The sequence below is a fragment of the Cardiocondyla obscurior genome, linkage group LG03 (genome assembly GCF_019399895.1).
Source record: "Cardiocondyla obscurior isolate alpha-2009 linkage group LG03, Cobs3.1, whole genome shotgun sequence".
NCBI lineage: Eukaryota > Metazoa > Arthropoda > Insecta > Hymenoptera > Formicidae > Cardiocondyla > Cardiocondyla obscurior.
Genome location: NC_091866.1, coordinates 10,850,838 through 10,871,234, shown reverse-complemented (window position 1 = coordinate 10,871,234; position 20,397 = coordinate 10,850,838). Strand labels below are relative to the sequence as shown.

At 38.6% G+C, this 20,397-nt stretch overlaps 2 protein-coding genes across 19 annotated transcripts in view; one reads left to right on the top strand and one right to left on the bottom strand.

Annotated features, from left to right (window-relative positions):
• Dnc (phosphodiesterase dunce) overlaps positions 1–20,397 on the bottom strand; it is a 302,183-nt gene that overhangs the window by 11,303 nt on the left and 270,483 nt on the right. The window contains exon 1 of one of the 18 annotated variants that reach the window (XM_070654266.1): positions 3,793–16,731. The exons of the other annotated variants lie outside the window; for them this stretch is intronic. Coding sequence (XP_070510367.1) covers positions 3,793–3,912 — 120 coding nt within the window. The 5' untranslated portion in view covers positions 3,913–16,731. Of the gene's footprint in view, positions 1–3,792; positions 16,732–20,397 lie in introns of those variants that run through there. 18 annotated transcript variants of the gene reach the window in all.
• Positions 17,308–18,774, top strand: LOC139101242 (uncharacterized). Its single transcript, XM_070654277.1, has 2 exons — positions 17,308–17,458; positions 17,764–18,774. The coding sequence occupies exons 1-2, from the start codon at positions 17,398–17,400 to the stop codon at positions 18,183–18,185; spliced, it is 483 nt and encodes a 160-aa protein (XP_070510378.1). The 5' UTR covers positions 17,308–17,397; the 3' UTR covers positions 18,186–18,774.

Sequence of the window (20,397 nt, the reverse complement as noted above, 5' to 3'; positions counted from 1 at the left end):
CGGCAATCGTCGGGCCCACGTCTCGTGCGATTTTTTTCCGACTTTTCCGCGGCCTGTCGCCGCGCGTCCTTATTTTGAACTTTATCGTTGAGCCCGATGAACTTTATCGTTTGACCCTCTTTCGATGAAAATAGATAGACGCCTCGCATTTATCGGAATAACTAATATAATTATCGTGCGCCTGCAGCCTACTTATTACATACACCGGAGACGAGGAGAAACGAACGATAAGGTGGCGTACGTATAGATAGCACCTGCATTGCCGTACCTTTTATCAAATTGTCTGCAGCAATTATTTCCCGCTTGTCTAACGTAGCTGCATTCGACGTTTAATAATGTCAATAATTTCATCTTCAGGACTATCTTTCGAGCGGCAAAAATACGGGCAAAAAATGAAAAAAAAAAGAGAAAAAAAAGAAAAGAAAAAAAAGTGCAACGTGCCAAGAGACAGGAACATAAAAGAGGCGTGTCAGATTTGCTCGGAGATTCCCCGCTCAATCGCGCACTTTTTAATATTCATTCCTTCGACTTCGCATGTGATATTATACCGGCGATACTTCCAGTCACGGTATTATAATGCTCGACAGATAAGCCTACTCGTTATCGATCTCGCAAACCGATATTACGTTTCGTTTTCTCGTCCCACTCTCGAAGCGTTACGTCGAGATAGGCACCTTAAAAAGCAAATAATTAGAAGAAGAGAAATTGGCTCGCTTTCATAAAATATCGGCGTGACGTTTATTACGATGCTTCCCCAACGTGACGTGCATTCACGGCGCAACGCACAGGTACCATAAAGATAAGGGGAATCCCGAGAAGCTTAAGTGGGTCGTTGAAGGAAACTTAGCCGAAACCGCGCGCTCGCGTGAATAAAAGCGAACAAGAAAATCGGCGCGATCGTCCCCTACTCCGCCGCTTGATTCGCGTTACGTAAGCTAATGCACTTCATTTAAGCATACAATGGGATTTTCTGACTGCGACAAACGCGGCGGTAATTAAGGCGCGAAATCTAACGGCGAAGCGGCGCACACGCTCGTACGTTACATCGCGAGACTAGCAGCTCGCGCAATCTCGTTTCGAGTAGTCACGTCGAGATTTCACGGCGGAGTAAAAGCCGCCATAAATTCACCACTATTTGCAGATTATTTATCTCCACCTGCGATAATTTCTAGTACATCGTATTGTAAAGAGACGTTACTCTCCCGTTTTGGAAGCAATATAACGGAACATCTGTCATCTTTACACGACTAGCGCGAAGTCGAATAGCACGCAGAGGCAGCGCGTCCTTCCAGATGCTAAATCCGGCAAATCTCAAATAAATCTTGTTTGTTTCGCGCAAAAATAAAATTGATGTAACTTTCCACGTATTTCCAAGAGAGATAAGTGTTTTTTTTTTCTTTTTTTTTTTTAATGACGCAAGCTATCAAAAAGATCGTACTGACGTAGCGGATAGATCGCCTTTATGATAAACTGATAAACGCGAGAATGATAAATTAATTGCAATCGATTAGTCAGATTTGTGAGATAGAATTGTTTAACAACATTGTAAGTTAGAGGAACAAAAAGTCGACGGGGGGGAAAAAAAATGCAGTAATTCCTTTGCATTCTTCCTTTCCCTTTCTCAGATCCCGGATTAAAATGGATTAACCATGCGACGACGACGTCGGTGCGTCTATTTGCGAGCCACCCTTTTCATATAATTATCATTGAACCTTCATCGAAATGTCGTAAAAGGTCAAGACTGCGTTGTCGCAGCTCGGGCACTATACTGTACGTGATCATTACTGATCGTGCCCGTGGAGGGAGGTATGAATCAAACCATTATTGTTTCGAATGATTCATTTCCATCTAATTTTTCGAAATCTCGCTGACAGCGCCTCACGCGCTAATCCCATTTCTTACTAACTCAGATTACCAAACATTAGTCACCGGGACCGCATTTTAATTTGCAATTAGTCAGCAAACGGCTCTTTCTCTCCTTCCTGCTTTCGCAATTATAAAACTTTCTCTCCTCTCCACGACGAGAGCTCTCGCTATCAATTACAAAACCGAGAGAAAGAAGCCCGCTACCATATTAAGGGAGACGGTCATTTAATTTCTCAAGAGTATTAGTGCGCGAGCGTGCCAGGTCAAACGGCTTTACGTAAGAAGTTTTGAATACTTTTAAACTACAGACGTCTGCAGTTGCAAAATCTGAATGGACGTAACGTCGGGAAAATCGCGGGAGCACGTCCCGATATCGTGGGGACCGCAGCGGCCGGAGACGCAGATAAAATCGGCAAATCATCTGCAGAGCCTCGTTATTGTGACGCGCGCGATAGTTGACATTTATTATCGGCGAGATTGCTTGACCCCATGATATACTCTTATCTGCCAATATCTCGAGTTTGGCGACCGTGCAATCTGCCGCTTGTTGCCCATGTGCGAGCGATCACGTCCGCGTGCCACCGTCCGGTCCGTTCGCATCGAGCGGTTACGCGATTCCTGCCAAGTCGTTTATGATTATCTCAGCTACAAATTTAGCCCTTTCGCGCCGTTGCGCAATATCTGCGCAATTCAACGTCGTGTTTACGGCGTAAATCGATATCGCACTTATTGTTAGGCAAATCTCGAGACTAGACTCTTGAGAAAAAGATCTTGATCGATCAGCCTCTCGCCGATACATCAATTCAGATAAGCGACTACTGCGACTTTTTCTTCGCGACGAAGATTACTATAATTGCGCAATTCGCTAATCGAGATCCTATCGCCCTCCTATCTGAGATAATATTAGCACCACGAGAGTTTTCGCGAACAGGGAGTTCTTTTTTTTTTTTTTTTTAATACACTTTTCGCAGAAAACTTCGGCGAGCGAACGATAAAGCCGTTTTAGAGTATTGGCAAATTTGACAGTTATTAGACGGAAGACACGCGAGACCAGAGATAGCACGATTTATAATTAGAAAGCGAGTATATACCTGCTGTCGCGCACAATGTGCGTCCTATCGTTCACCGCGCGGCAGTTTGGTAATTTAAAGAATCGGGTCAAACAATTCGAATAAAAATGCGCTACCGAATGATTTCACTAGCCATCCGTTAACCTCGTCGCATTCGTTAGTCGCGGTAGCGGCAATGAACGAACGTCCTCGCGCGATCGATCGTCTTTCGAAATCGCGGCGTTTCCATTTGTCTGATTTAGTCGTGGCAGATGGCTGCGGTGAGATCTAACGAGGATTCGTGTTGATAAAGCCGGATATGGCAGGTACATACCAACATATCACGTTTTCTCTTATAATTACTTCCTCGATTGCATATCTCGCTTAATTAATCAACTTCCTCGTTGGAGCTCGAATTACAGTGATTTCGTTAGGATTTGTTAAGACTGGCTACGTAAAACATAAATATGTAGCTAATTGCGAATTTAATTCGCGCTGGGATTAATTTTATATGTCAATAAATGCGACTACAACATCGTAAAACAAAACTATAAAATTTAGTTTAAAAGCTGACTTAAAAGTTTGCATATTAAAAAATTTTTTTTTTTTTAATTAAAATTTTTTTTTTTTTTTTTTTTTTTTTTTTTTTTTTTTTTTAATTTTACAGCCTCGCACATTTCCATTTTTATCTACGCCGTTTCGTATGCTACGAATAATGAATCGTCAGGTTGCCTACGTCGCTTCGTTTCTTGATGCTTTAGTGGAATAAATTAAGACGTATGTGCCGAACTTAATCCGCCGGGCGAAGTCAACACGGGAACCGAGATACATACGTCGTCTCGATTAGACGGAGATTTAAACATAATCCTCAAATTACCTGCACCGCCACGATGCTGGCCAAGGCTGTGAGATCCGCCAGGGTTCTCAGGTAATTGAAATACCTAGCGGATTCGTCCATTTTGTCTGTTTCCACCTCGCCGCTTGTTAGTTGTACCATGGTACCGGTTGCGGCCTCGCTGCACGACCCACGCCCGAAAGAGTTTCCTCGGCGGGGAAACCGCCAGACGGAAAGAGTCACCTGAGAGTTTTTCCGCGCGACAACGACGAGGTGCGCGCCAACTTTTCGAAGCAAAGCGGCCGGCTTATCGGGGTCGGACTCCCGATATCTCGCGGAAGATCCTCGCGAACGAGGGATTACGCGCTACACGTGTCGCGAATTATCGGCGAACTGTGATCCAAATGCTGAGAAGTTCTCCAGGCCGGAGGACGCGCGGGTTCGATGACCGACGATTTGGAGCGCGACGGGGCCGGAGAGAAGTCGTCACGGACGAGCACTTTCTGTGTGATTCACCGACAAGTTCACCACTCACTCGTGGACGGGCTGCGAGCGGCAGTGCGGCTACAGCCGAGCCGCCCGGCAGCTAAGCGAGGTCTACGTGACTGAATCGCGGCACTCGCGCCTTTTATCTCGGCAGTGGGTGATGGGCTATCTCTGTTCCTGTCATTCGTTTCGTTTCTCCCTTCCTTGTCGCGCCTTATGTGTGCCGATATCTCGCTCTCCTCCTCCCTCTCTCGTTCTTTCTCTCTTTGCTCCACTTCAGCGCGAAGAGAGGGATCGTGAAACGGAATGCATTGAGCGAGGCTGATGCATGCACAAGTGCGATACTACACGACGCCTCTTGCACTGCTCCCGCACTTATCTCGCACGCGAGCGGATGTAAATTTTAAAATACTTTAATAATGTCTCATCGCGACACCAGTAAAAGTTAATTAAGCGTTTTTCATTGCTCGTTTCTAGATTGTAATCTTATCTATGACGCAGAACGCGAAAACGTACTCGGCTAAAGTTGTCTTAAACTTGAAGACCACCTCGCTGGTGCAGTAGTTTAATGTCTTCGAAATTCTCTTGGAAATTCTCACGGCGGTAAAATGTACATAATTAGGTCTACGTAAAGACTTATAAATCTCATAGAAATTTGTAGTTTGCAATATACAATATATAGCATATACATCGGCAACAATATGCAGAACTTCGCGTATAACAGTCAATGCGTGAGCTTTCAAAGGCCTTCTCATTACCGAGAAATTCCTCAAACTACTGATTACAAGGAGGAGCTAGTTTTCGAAGTAATGTCTAATCCTCCTAATTCACATTCTATTGATATAATCCTTTGTTGCAGGGCAAACGGAGTTGAGATAGTTTCTCACGAATAGTTCAAAGAAGCTATCAATAGACCCCAGATTGGTCGGCACGTGTCGACTGATACATAGAAAATTCGTAAGGCCATCGCGTTGAAGAAATTAATTTTACATTAATAAAATCAATGACGGCGGGCATTATAAAAAAGTTCGGCACGCGGCAGCAGGAAAAATGTTTTTTTTCTCTTTTGCCTACATTGATTTAAATATATTTCGCGTCGCTTTGGAACGGTCTTCGGATATTTGTTCTACTTCTTAGACTGCTGATAAATCTGGACTTACGACGAATTCGAAGCGGAAAGTGAAAAGTGTACTCGTCCAAGAACTGAATTTTTACTTAGAATAGAACTCTGTATATCGAAATCCACTTTATTCTTCCGGATAACACCGTTGAATTCCGAGATAACTTGAAATATGTTTTCTCGCAAAAAAAAGCAGAAAGAAAAAAAAACTTTTCGTAAACAAAAGAAAAACGCCGGATTTTACATTGCAAATAATCAGATTTTTTTTTTCTTTTTTTTTTTCACGAAACTTTTACATTTCTGGCTTGCAGATATCGACGTTCTATTAACAGGAATAAGAATAATAGATATGAGTGACGAACTTTGCGGATGACAACCTCCGGTGACGCTTGCGAAACTTGTTAAAAAAATACGATGTTTTTCTCGTGCATGAGCTACGTTGATAATTACTAATTAGTTTAGGAATACGTGACACGGATGCGTCATTCGATGGACCGTCGATTGAAAATTGCCGTCTTCGTCATGTTATCCAATTTCGCTGCGTAACCTTTTGCCGAGTTCGTCGCGGCGCAATAAAATAAAATTCAACTTCGTGCACTGATCCAAAACTTTCCGCGTACGTTTATTAATTTGACTAATTGACAAAGCGACGAGCAAATTTGGAATGTTCATTATTGTACGTACGCGCTTAAGCGAGAATGTATGAGACGATCAGCGCTTAACAACGCAATAGGTGTAATGACATATGTCACGTCACTGTTCGCGATGGAAATTCACAAATTACTCAACGACGAATATTTAATTAGCCCATCGTAAAAAGAGAGTAAAACGAGTAAAACGAGTTTTTGCGACGTTTCGCGGTATTACCGCGGTATATTTTCAGATAAGAATAAGATATCGCAACATATGTGTGCACATATATATATATATTTTGTGTTATTATCAATTATAAAAAAAAATATATATATATATATAATTTTATTATACGCAAACGGTTATTTTCCGCGAAGCAGCAAAACGTAATGTATTAAAGATATATAGATATGTAGATATTTATATTATGTTTTTATCGCAAGCACACGGTTACTCGGATATTCACGATGCCGTAGAGTTTGTTTGCAGTATTCGCAAAAGGGTCTTGAGAAAAACCGGAAGAACGTCACAGCATGACGAGGATTATATAAATCTAAATCCGGTGAAATTCGCTTGGCTTTCGCTCTCCTAGTTGTCTCTAGCATTACAAAATTCGCCGCGAGCAGTTCACATATAATAATATTACTTTCGTCTTTTTGTGTCGCTTTTTTTATTACTTCAAACAGTAAAAGGTAAAGTACGAACAAGCTTTCTGCAATCCAGTTGAGAACAGAAATACGGTCAATTTTTTTTTTTTTTATACATTTAGAGCTTCTTACCTAATTCCTCCCAAAACGCAAAACGAAAAGAAGTACGTATAGCTTTCAGAAAGTTAACGAAGCACCTACTTATCAAAATTGAAGTGACATTTATTAAATTGAACCCTCCGCGCTGCGCTGATTTCATTTCATTTGCGATTCGATTCGAGAAAGTTGCCATACACCCTCTAAACTTTCCGGAGCGGGAGCGATACGTCTCTCTCTATTCCTCGTAGATACGATCGAGGGAACGAATTCGAGAACACGTTGGTGTACGGGCCGTCTCGGAAAAAGATCTGGCTGAGTTTACTTTCGCGGAAACGGCCGTCTTCGTCGTGCCAGAAATGCGGCAGTAGTCTCTTCATTACAACGAACTCTCGGGTACTAAAAATAGTGCCTTCGCCAGGCACGCTCGGCTACTTGAGCGCGGAGTGACCACGCGAAAGTGATAGTTTCACAAGTGGACAATAACGCGCCTCCCGTATTATGCGCCCGCTTGCTGGCACCGCTACGCGACTACACGCGTGCACACGCAGTTTAACGCGCAGACAAACAACCGCGTCCTATAACGAGCGGAGCACAATCGATGCATCTAACGCTTCAGCGACGAAAAGCTTGAATGTCCCACGAGAAGCGACCGGATTATCGATCGTTGCGCAGCCGATGCATGTGGGCCGTCAGAAATAGCCCAGTTCCTCTTTCTAATGGGTGGAAGAAGGTCACGATAATGAACTATTTCACTTATTTTTACTCCGCGTCCTATTCAGTTTTCGCTAGAGCCGCGCTCTGTCGCCGACGTGTTTGAACGCGAGAATTATTCGCGGCTAAAATGCTGTCCCGGGGAATAAACAGCGTGACGTCAGTTTCATTTTCATTTCAAGACTTCGTTCATTAGACTGCCATCGGGTGACAATGCAAACGAGCCGTTTGAGCGAATAAAACAATTAGATCTCGACAGTACTTTTTTTTTTTTTTTTTTTTTTAATCTCGTTCTATACGGAGCAAATCCGAGATAAACTAGTAGGCGAGATGGACTATGGACCAGTTGTTTATATCCGAATCGGCTGCTAGGATGTAGTGGCGATAGTGCCGTCTGATAAGACCATATCGTTTTCTGTGCAAATATAGTCAACAATATACCGCGTAATACAAATCAGATAAGTTTATTTTATTTTATTTTTGTTCCTTAAACGATAAGATAATACATATGTTAATTGAGAACATTTGTGAATCAACGTCTCGTTTGTTATTATTATCGCTATAAATCTTCGAATTTCAATCTATTTTAAAAGGAGCCATTTCGCCCGATCATTTCTCCGGAGCTGACCGCGTAACGCACACATATGCACTCTCGATTAATAATAATTGAAGCTTATATAAACGCAGATTGATTTGATACCGTGTCTGCAGTGGACTGAATTACAGTTGGCTAAACAATCGTTAACTGTTCATAAATCTCAATGTCATATATGTTACAGTAATATTCTCTCAAAGCCTTTGACAGCGTCTTGCGAGATGAAGCTCGCGCACACATTGCATATTCTCTTTGGGATAAAATTTTCTGCCTTCGACACATTATTCTCGGATGTCTCATTACATCGCGGATATAAAACTAAAACGTAGACGTTTCAATTTTCCGACCCATTAGAAGACATCTCCTCGTCTTTGATGCCGAGATCCGTTATATGGAAATCTTAAAACAGCCATAGAGCAAATTTAAGAGAGAATTCAGAAAACTTCAGCATGTCGAATTAATTTATCTTCAACATCCTCGGCGGTATAACGTATTTCTTTCAGCGTAAAAGAGGAAGAAGAGAGCCACGTCTTTTGTTAATGATTAATTTTCCTGAAAATATCAGTTCCCGTCAAGCGGAAATTATGAAGAAAATTGGAACGTCTTCATCATCGCGTAGCGCGAGTCTTCCTCAATTTCTAATTTCTCTTTGAAATGTATCATTGATCTCGATAATCCTCCGGCGAGAGAGCGCCGAAAGCGTCCGTAAAGACGCAAAATCTATTTCCTATATCCGACTTTCCCTTATCAAATATAGTATTTCCTCATCGACGTACGTTTTCTGGTGGCTCGGCCTGCATGCAGTTCGCGTAATAAAATTTGCGAGGACAGACGGTACGTGTGGCGTGATAAGCGTGATCGATGGTTCGCAAAAATATACTTTAATTTATTTCTACGATTACTCCTTTCCTGAATTCTCGAAATTAATACTCGCGGTATCTTTAAGTTATTTTTTTTTTTTTTCTTTTTATTTCAGTAGTTAAGTAGAAATAAATGCAGATGGCATTGATAATGATTCGACGTGTGCCGATAAGGACTCGCAATCTATTTCTGGACGTGTTTCAATGTTTATCATGCCTCTCGTTGAAAATCGCCACAGACACGAGATGCAAAAGTTCGAGGATCCAACGATTATTACCTTCGCAGCCTCCCTCGTTCAAGGAGGCCTTTTTTCGCGAACGTTGCGTAACTGTTGACGAAAGTGATTTCGTTCTCCGACGCTGTGTTTCGCGTAATACGCGTCGCCAACGTTAACCGCCCTCGAAAGCGACGAATACTAATGATCTGAATAGCTAAAATGACTGCGACAATTATAACATTCACGAGTCAATCACGGCGAGCTCACACGCACACCAAGTCCGTTCATTGTCGCGAACGTTACGACACAGACTTGAATAATTTCTTTCATTCGATATATTTTTTTTTTTTTATTTGCGTTATACGTCTTTTTCTATTTTTTTTTTTTTTTTTTTTTAAAGGAAAATTTCAAATGCGTTGCATAATCAAATATGCACACGCTATTCTTTTTCCTGTCATGCGCTACTATGCTTGTCACGATATTCGCGATAGCCGATGAACTGAAGGCGATAAGATCGCACGCCGCAAGCGGCATTTAATTGATTCACCGGCTTTTATTGAAAATTGCTCGATCTACTTTCTCGATCGCGTGTACACTTGGCGCGTGGAAAGAAGCCGATGTACAGTAGCCGAGAAGCAAAGTGCCCGTACATCTCTATTATTGTTCTCGTAGCAGTCGCTCACGAGGCAGCCACGTGCCACGAGTATCGACTTACTTATTGTGTACAATCACCGAATAAGCATCATCACGAGGATCACAAATGTGATCAGATTGCGATGTATCTAACGTATTCGATCACGCAAGCTTGTTTCGCGACATTTCGATCGGCATGATCACCGCGAAAAACTCACTCGTACGCGGAAAATAATTCGACGAGCTCATTTTCATAATTAAATACAAAACGTGTATGTATATAATTAAATACTTTATACCTATTTTTTTTTTTTTTTTTTTTTTTTTTTTTTATATCTCAACGAGTTTCGCACGGTCGTAGTGCTGCAAAAACAGCAATTCTTTTTCTACTCCATGTCATGTAAAACAAGAAATTAATTCGTCTGTAACTGATAACAAGAATATTTTTATGTTATATTTTCCAATGTTAATTTTTAAACTGCCGGGGGCGGTTTTGCAACTGAAGACAATACTTGTATCGGTTGTCAAGCGTAATCAACCGATACAACCTTGATCAGTAATCATATACTATATTACCATTATCTTTCTGGTAAAAAAAAAAAAATAAATATGTTCTCATTTACTAGCATTTTAGATACCGCAAAATTATTACTAAACGTATTCATTATGTATTGATAACGTTTTTTTGTACATCGCAATAATTAAAGACCGCAGTGGAACTTTACGTAGAAAGAAAAAAAAATAGCCGTACGACTGATTACTTCGTACAAATTCAAGTTAAAGTTTTCATTATCAACCATTTTTATATCACCCAGCCGAGCCTTTGCATAAACGCGTTTGGTTCGCGAAGGAGGCCTTCGCAGGTGTGCTCCAATTCGAATACTTAAGCGCGATGGAAGAAGTTGCACTCGGAGTGAAAACAACTTTCCACGCCTATCAATGAGGATATAAATTGTAGCAGAATTCGAGATGAAAACAAATCCCCGACTATTTCGAGAACGTAACTGCGCGATCTTGTTAGAGGATCGGGCAGATGGCTTCTCGCGGCGAATTCAGAATAACAACACCATCATAAATTAATCGCGGGCCATTGCGAGACTGACACGCAGTCTCGGAGCAACAGCCACCCAGCCGGGAGATAAATATAAAGAGAGATAGGCACGCTGCAACGTGAATAATGACACGTCTAGAAATTATGACGTAAATGACAATAACGATATTAAAAGCACCGTGAAGATAACGAGCGGTTCGACGGCGCGCGGATCGAGGTATATAAAGTTAAACAGTTTATTTAAACACGCTGGTAATTATTTGAATCACTTTGTGTACTTGTGGACCATTAAACTCACAAATAATTCATACGCTACTTATTCTCGCCGGCACGTTACGTCCCTTCGATAAATCACAAGATGATTAAATTTCACGCTACAAACGTATTTCGTTTCCAAGCAAAATCGAGCGATCGATCATTAGTGTAAATAATATTAATGGATTATTAAACACGTATTATTGTTAATTAACTTGACGAGGCTCGGATCACGCCTGTTGCAACGGCTGGCACCGAAATACCCTTCCCACACGTGCGTATGCGAAACAATGATTGCGTCGAATGAACTCTCCACGTGTGTCTTTCACGTGCCATTGTATTCCGAGTTAAAACGTGGTTCACGTTAAATGGCGAGCTGGCTCCGCACGTGAATAAAAACCGTACGAAAATAATCTTGTCATCGAAATAATAATAATACACGGAAGTCAATTAGCTGCATATTTATAACTCCGTAAATTCTGTAAAATCCCACCTACAGTTTAGTACCGAGTGGCATTCCCGTTCAATACTCAGAGATGATATTTAAACGGTTTCCTATAATAAACGAATTATACGCCGAGCTGCTCAATGGAATTATTAAAGCGAAATAAATGTTTCTGCAATCGATAGATATTTTCGAACTCGCATAGGAAAAGAAGGGATTCAGAATAACGTTCTAAACTTGATAAATAAATTTTCCTGTTTGCAGAAACTCGAATAATGAAGGAGACGCATAAAATTTATGTAGCACATGTTTGTGAAGTTTATAATATTCTACGAAACAATATTTATGCGCCCGGAAAAAGTAATCGATGGCTCTTCGAAAGTTGATTAAAAACCGACACTGATGGAAAACAAATTTTCACGTTTTACATGGAAATACGCGCGAGACATTTTATTGAAAAAAAAAAAATAAAATAAAATAAAAAAATATTGAGTGATTTTTCCTATTGATGTCTAAAACAATTCGTGCATGGTCACGCAATCCTATTGCAATAAATTCAATTCGCTGAACGTATGAATACGCTCTAGATTTATACTGAGTACAACAACGAATTCAACCTGAAACAGATCAATCTTTGAAATTCGATAACAGGCGTTGTGTAACTGTTGATGCGCGTAATAAAATGGAATAGCTTTTTATAATCTCGCCGATTTAGGCACGTGCGCGCGTACGCGGTAATAAAACAGAGAAAGAGCATACGCGAGAGAAGAAAATTAATAAATAAATAAGACGCGAAATTACTTTAAGAACGCGATTTAATTTCAATTTAACTTTAACAATGCGCTTGATGTTTCAGTGACGATTTTATCAATTTACAAAGTCAACAGTGAGGCAGATAAAAATAAAGTCCCCGAGTAAATGTAAGATTCTTAAATATTGGTTTCAAAAATCTATAAGAACAAGAAAAAAAAGAAAAAAAAGAGGGTAAATAAAGATAGGCAATGATAAAAATAATATTGCGGAAAAATAAATGGAGCAAACGATGATAAAAATAACAAGCAATTTGTACAAATGAAGAGTGAATTCGTTACTTGGAAAGAACGGGTCCATCGATTTTCCTATTTACGTACTCCTCATATTTTCTTCGTCCGTGTATGCTCCACACACGTTGACGCGATTGTTTACGAAGAACGATTAATAACCATCCACTGTATCTAGCGTTACGGCAACATTTTTCAAGATACCTTCCTTTATTACTGGCGCAAGTAATAAAATTAATCGGCGAACCGTAAGTACAAGCCACGGATTAGTTTTACTTACATGATACAAAGAATAAATTGCTTTTGTAACTTTCCACATTTTACGTCCCCTCTGATTACTTTTTTTCTTTTCCAATGTATATGATATTACAGCTAAGTTACTCTTATCGAACATGCGCTTTAAATTAATTATTTTATTCATGATTTTCATATTGCTTCTTACAACGAAGCTGTTATACGGATAAAAATAAAAATAGCATTTTAATATAATTTTGTAATACGAAATTAAATATTTCATCTTATTAAAATTTATCAAATGTGCAAAAAGTATGAATGCATTTTAATAAATATGAAGACGCAGGCTGGTATAAAATCAGACTTTAAATCATAAAACGATTTGATATTTTTGTTAACACGAGGGAAAAGTACATTAATTACTCCATCTTACACTATATTTGCATATTTGTATGTTCTTGCACACCTGACATCGTTTCATACTACTTTACGGACAATAATTAATTCATCCATGACATGGTAAAGTCATGAATCATGCAGCGGAGACAAACAGTCTACGATCGAGCGCGGCTTCTAAAGAGGAATATGAAAGATTATATTGCCTTACACAAATTAGTAATATCCAAGAAAAAATGTATAATATTTCGACGCACATACTCTATTTTCGTGCAATTTAAAGGAGAGAAGATAAATGGAATTATTTTACGTCCGTAATAAAAGTAAGATAAATAAATAGGTAATTAAAATGCAAGAAATTAACAAACGTCTGCGAGGGTGTAATTACAATATACTTACGGCACGTATACAATATATTAAGATTTAATTTTCACACTTGGTGCGTATTGCACGGGAAAAAAATATTACAGCTGTAAGACAACGTGATGTGTACGTGTAGGATACACGGTACCGATTAATTAATATTAATTCTATCCGATAATGCAACTGATAATGCATCTCGCAGACGATATTTAATACGACGATAGTCGCGTCTCAGGGTCGCGAATGTGTCACGAGGGCCGCTTGCAACACTACATCACCGTTCGGTTAAAGTACACGTTTGACCCGGCGCGTTTGCACGCGAAACGATACGAGAGCGCAGATGATAGCAATAAATCGATGTACCATAAAGATAATTACAGTAATCTGTTTCCGGGATGAGCGCACGCTCCGTATCTGCAAATGAGGACTTCTACCCGTGCACGTCAAGTAACATTTACGTCATTTACCGCGTATTTGTTACTCCCCGTTATCTGCGATCCGTAAAAGTCTTTTGTGATAATGATATCTAGAAGCCGATGGTTTGGTTATATCAAATAATTTCAACGCGTTTTTGCACGATTGGAAATCTGTGCAAGATTCGTTAAAAAAAAAAAAAAAAAAAAAGCGAGAGAGAGAGAGAAAAATAAAAAATAGTAATCTCTGTTAGGAACATCACATACAAAAATTTAATTAGTCGAGAAAAATATCAGTGAAATACGAACTTTAAAAAAGAAATAAATGAATAAAAAGGAAATTAATTTCGAACGGCTAAATTTAACGCGCTTATCGTTTAACCGGTGTTTTTTTTTTTTTACTATTTTACGGATTAGCTTGTTACTTAGAGAATGGCCAGCGTTAATTTCGAATTATCGTGAACGAGTAACATCCGGCCGCTTACACGCGACAGGGAAAATAACTTCTTGCTTCAGGGAATCGAGCACGGTTTATTTTCCGTGAACTTTTCTTCGCACCTGTCAGACATTCTTCTTCGATCGAAAGCGAACGCCACTTGTTCGACTAACTCGCTCGTCAAAAACGGCGCAATACGAGACGGCACGCATTCCTGTACCGAAATACCGGAGACAAACAAAGCGAGAGGCGAAATCTAGATGTACACATTGATAGTGCAAACAATTTTATCGACGTTTAAACAAATTATACTAAAATGCGTCTCGCGGGTCGTAAATCAAATCCGCCGCTCGTAATAACGATCTCGGAAATATTTTTCTCGGACGAAGAAAGATGCGCAAATTTGAGATAAGATTCCATACCCTTCGTTTAATTCGCAAATTGTGCAGTCGACCTACTTAGCAACTTTTTTCCGCACTTTGTTTTTATGAATGTAAAAAAGTGCGCCATCGTTTCCACGATTAATTTAATAACTGCCGTTATCAATGCTCGCGATCTTTGTTCGCGATCGTTCCTCGCAATAATTAATAAACTCAATATTTCAGGCAATTTCGACGAATCATATAGTTTCATTGTATTGCATCCTTAAATAAAACAACTCGCGGGGAAAAATTGTAACACGATAAACGCGGTTCGATAAAAACACTGGACGTTAAAATGTAGCTTTATTTTAAAAAAAAAGAAAAAAAAATACAAATGCACATTAAAAATTTTTTTTTTTGAACAGAAATTAACAAGTTAAATGCTATCGAGTGCAACCAAATTCGCATGATTTATTTCAACGATGATATCACAGTCTGCGCAACGCAACAGACGGATAAATGTTTAAATAAACAGAAACGATTCGTTTTTAGAAACCAGATATGATCGATTTTTTTTCTACGATCCGTCAACTCATACTTTCCTCTTTCCCCTACATCCGTCATTATACGTAAGTACGAGACGAAGAGACTGGATCCGAATCGATGCGATTTCAGCGCGTTCTTAATTTTTTTTTTTTTATATTACATAACTTCCACACATAAACGATTAAAATACGTTTGGTGGTGAATACTGAACGAAGTTTCTTAGGATACGTTATCACAAGCTGTTATTGTTATAAGACTTATTGTCGCTGAACATATTTTATTTTGCATACGATGATGTCAGAAACATAAGCGGTACATTTTTTCTCTTTTTTTCTTTTTTTTTTTTTTTCTTAATACCGGCACATTCATCGTTTATCGATATGGTACACGCGGTCACGCTACCTAATGCATACCGCATATGAGAGCGGAATGCACAGACGATAAATGACGATCAGCTAATGCGACAGCCGTGACAGATCGTTCGTAATAATAAAAGCAGCTGACCCGACATTTGCACATGAGCGAGGCAATAGATATGTGCGATATGCACCTGCGGCGTTTTTTGACCGACCCTCCTCGACCATATTCCGCGTAATCGAATGCAATCAGAGTCAATTGCATCACGATGCTCATCGCGGTGCTCACGTCCAAAGCAATATTCACGCGAATTATTTCTACCTGCATTACAAACGTGGAAATGTTACGCGAAACCGGTATTCAGTTGTGAATTCACTCCGGACATGATCTGTTAAAATATTTGTCTTTAATAAAAGAAACGATCGGAAAGAAGAAGAGAGAGATATATGTCTATGATATCTTTATACATATCGTCCGTTATTAAACTGCAAATAATTAACGATGAAAAGTCGTTTAATAAATCTTTAGTTTATCTTTTATTCAAGTTATAGAGCGAGCTAGATTTTAATGGGGTGTCGAAGATGCAGCTCTCGAGAATATCTCCTGTTAAAAATAAACAAGTCTCACGCTGAAGGAATAAGTTTCTCTATATGGGGGAGCTTTACGGCGCCAGGCGCCACATGTCTTTGGCGAGGAGCCAATAAATTCTAGATTTTAGGATATACTCCAAGACGTTTTTCAATCTCTATTTCGTGCCGAGTAACAAAGAGATTGACTTGATATTTAATTCATTACGGGAATGTGTGCTTAGGAATTGTCGGGAACGTGAATTCTTTGCGGAACTTTAAATAGCCGAAGATAACATTTGTAATATAAAACAATTGTATTGAAATAAGAATTTTAGAGAAAAATAATCAAAACATTCGAAGCAAATGAGATTTTTAAGAATAAATTTTTTTTATTTTCTTTATTTTACGGGCAGTTCTAAATTTTTATCAGAAGTGATTAAGTGATACGTGAAATAAACGGTATGTGCAAATAATTTTGAAAAATTGTGTCCTTCGTGTTTTTTTTTATCTGTCATTTATGAAATAAGGAAAACAAATTGTTCAATGCTGCAATAGGGTTAATGAGGAGAACATTATCATAATTAAAAATGGTAGTACTTATATTACGCATGTACTCAATACTACGCATATAGAAACTATTCTAACAATAGTAATAAAATTTTACGATAATTTCTTTATATTTATATACCATCTTTAGTGATCGAATTACCGAAGAAAATACAGAAATATTTTATTAGCATTCTTTATTAATACTAAAAAAAAAAAAAAAATTGATTAAAAACTTTTCATTAAATCGTCACGATCAAAATATTATATTACAAAGATTTAATTTACAGAATTCGTATAAATGCAAGTATAAGAAAAATGAAACTCTGGAATTACATCTTGACTTATAGTGTATCGATCTAAGTAATTAATTTGGAATTCTGTCACGAGTTTATAAAATTGCTCCGAAGTAGTTGACTTTAACTTTAGTTCCTGGAAAACTATTATAAAACCACGAAATAGTAATTTTCCATAAATGCCCAACAACCAAAATAGGCGACACGTACACGAGTGATAAACTAATAATTATTTGGCATTACAACTACCGGCGTTGTTATAAATACACCCAGCAAGCGAGAAAACAGCGTTAGTGCAGTTACATTGTGTATTATCGAGTAACGTTTGTTGAAAGCATGGAGTACAAGAATTTAATTCTCTTGTTTTCGGCATTTGCCGTGATCACTGTCATAGCTCGTAAGTTGAAGAAAACAAATTATAATATGTAATATTTATCAAGGGGTTCCTTTTGCTACTTGTCAAATACACGTGGAAACCCATTATACATATAAGCACTCGGGTGCTGTATAATTTAACCGTAAAAAAAAGAAACTTTTTAATTAAACAAGAAATTTATTCAATTAAAGATAGCGCAAACAAAGTGTAGTTTTATTTCGATTAAAAATGCAATATGCTATTTTGGCTAATTGTACACTAAATTATTATTTGTAATGTTTTAAATTATAATTGTGTACGATTAATGAAATTTTAATACATTTCAGAGGTAACAGAAAAAAACGAATCAGACGAGGGTTCACAAGAAGAAGAAAACGAATCAAACGAGGATTCACAAGAAGAAGAAAACGAATCAAACGAGGATTCACAAGAAGAAGAAAACGAGAACGGATCAGACGAAGAACCAGACGAGATATCAAAAATAGCAGAAAGTATCACTAAAAAATTGATAGATTGTGCTGTACAATCATTCGATATGTTTCGTGATCCAATGGAACAACAACTAAAGATAATAGAAAAAAACGATAGTGAACTAATGTATTATATCAACTGCTTCATAGAAGGAATGCAAAACTTTGTGTTTGATATGGTAAAAAATATGGTTCTTATGCTATGTATAATGATGAAAGCTATGGGCAATAATAACATGGAAATATTAAGTGCAGAAAGAGCCCTATATAATAATTAGCCCTTTGGTATAGTTTAAAAGTTTAAAGCAATAAAATTGATTAAACTTTTGGCGAGCTACATAGACGAAAATGGCAAGAATTTTGGAAATGCGATGGATACACAAGTGCTAATAAAAAAATTAATTTCATCAAGGCATGAATACATTTTTTATTAAGCACTTTTATATATTTGTTATAAATATCTTATATAAAAATCTAATATATAAATATTAAGCATAATTTGAAGTGAAGAATTACGGTAAAAATTACCGCAATAAATTCAATTATAAACTCCTAAATCTTGTGAGGAACGATACTGTTAAGTTGATGATAAAGACATATGCGGAGACTAACAATAAGATGAACAGGCTATCTCGAGCGCATGGATGGGAAAAGAGTATCGAAGAGCGTGAGCGGGACAGTATGCCGTGACAACTAAACGCCGCGGAAGATTAAAGTCGCGTTGCTGATACGAGACGAAGAGCGATTTGAAACGGATGCGAGAGAAGCAAGATGCTCCGAGGGACATATCGATGTAGGCTAAGCCTCACGTTTATCTGTTACGCTATTACAAAAAAAAAAAAAAAAAAAAAAAAAATAACATAAAAATTAATTTTAACCGTATACATTAATTGCAAATTGTAATAAAAATGTATAACTAACGTATGCATATAAATATACATATACGAGCAATGCAAAATGTATAATGTGGCAAAATGAATTTATTAGAATCATTTAAATATGGCGAGTTTAGTAATATAAAATTATATTACACATATATAAATATATACTGCAAGAAATTGTACAGTTTCCACATGTCAGTAAGACGAGTCTGAAAAAGATTTGTCGGGGGTGAACCGAAGCGTCTATCAGTTAAAAAGATCGTTCACGCGAGCGATACGGCGTGGATCGTTAAGATCCCAACAGATTCGCGCATCATCGTTGCGCTTCGCGAGAATATTTTCGTGTGCGGGGATCGACAATTTATTTACGTCGTCGCAATCACGTGCAGCACGCATGGTATATAATGACGCTCGGCGATACGGCGTACGGAGGTTCCTTGAACCTACGGGGAGAAGGTTAAACAGCCGGGCGTGATAGCGTTTATTGAATCCTCCTCTGAGAATGATCGAACGGTACGCTTTAACGTCGCGACTATTTCGTACCCGCGTCTAGTCATAGTAAGCTTGCGAAAAATACCGCGAACCCGTTCGTTCGCGTGCGAGCAATTAGAGCGAAACGCGCGATCGTCGAGGAAGAGATACGCCGTTGTACTTCCCCGTTCGCAATCTTGCCATTTAATCCCATCCCCGCGTTCTCCATTCGGCGGCATACGAGATCACTTCCGGCGCTTCGTATTTCGAACACGCGTTTCCGCGACGGATAATTCGAATATGCTTAACCCTACTTGAGCTTCGACTTGAACAAGTTAATACCAGTTCGTTCCAGCGAGCGAATTCTTCGCATGTCACGTCCGAGTGATAAACGACGAAAAATAAAACAAACGCAGCAGACGTTTTTACGCAACGGACCGTAGGCGGCAATAATTGGCTCGAATCATTGTGAAAACGGATGGGATTGAGTGCGAAGAGCACGAGCAAATGTTTGAGACGACCATTTTGAAAATGAGAAAGGTAGATTAATACCGGGTTACAGACGGGCGATGGCGATGGAAAATTTTCTAGTTTACTTTGCCTACCGTTCACATTGCCCGGGGCATTCGCGACGGTCGTGGCATAGCGGCATTTTAATAACGGAATACTGTGTGGTAATGTATTAAGTTCAAATAGTTTCGTCGCGGTGAATTCCCCATAAAGTTACAAATGCGGTAAGTAGATTATTTTTAAAATTTCATATTTCACCTTTAAATATAATACGCAAAGGTATGTGAATAAATTAAAAAAAAAAAAAAAATCTTAGACAAAGTTACTAATTAGAAATAAATAATTCGAGACTTTTATATTTTATTATATTAAAAAATTCGAAGAAGAAGAAGGGGTGAAAACGTTCGCAGCTTCTATAAATTAATATATAACGCTTTAAAATTACATATATTAATTAGAACTGGGTTAATTGTACTCGTTAAATACTGGTTCCATTGTTAGAATGCATTTGTTACGATATGTTATAATATTGTAACCGCATGTACGCAATACAGCCAATGAGCTTATTCGCACTGAACTTAACGATGAGGTCACGAGTTCTCGCTGCCTGATATAGGTCAATTAATTC

Excerpts from the sequence above, each read along its gene's own strand:
- LOC139101242 (XM_070654277.1), top strand. The coding sequence starts at position 17,398 with ATGGAGTACAAGAATTTAATTCTCTTGTTTTCGGCATTTGCCGTGATC. Across the intron at positions 17,459-17,763 it reads CGTGATCACTGTCATAGCTC|AGGTAACAGAAAAAAACGAA; the intron begins GTAAGTTGAAGA and ends AATACATTTCAG.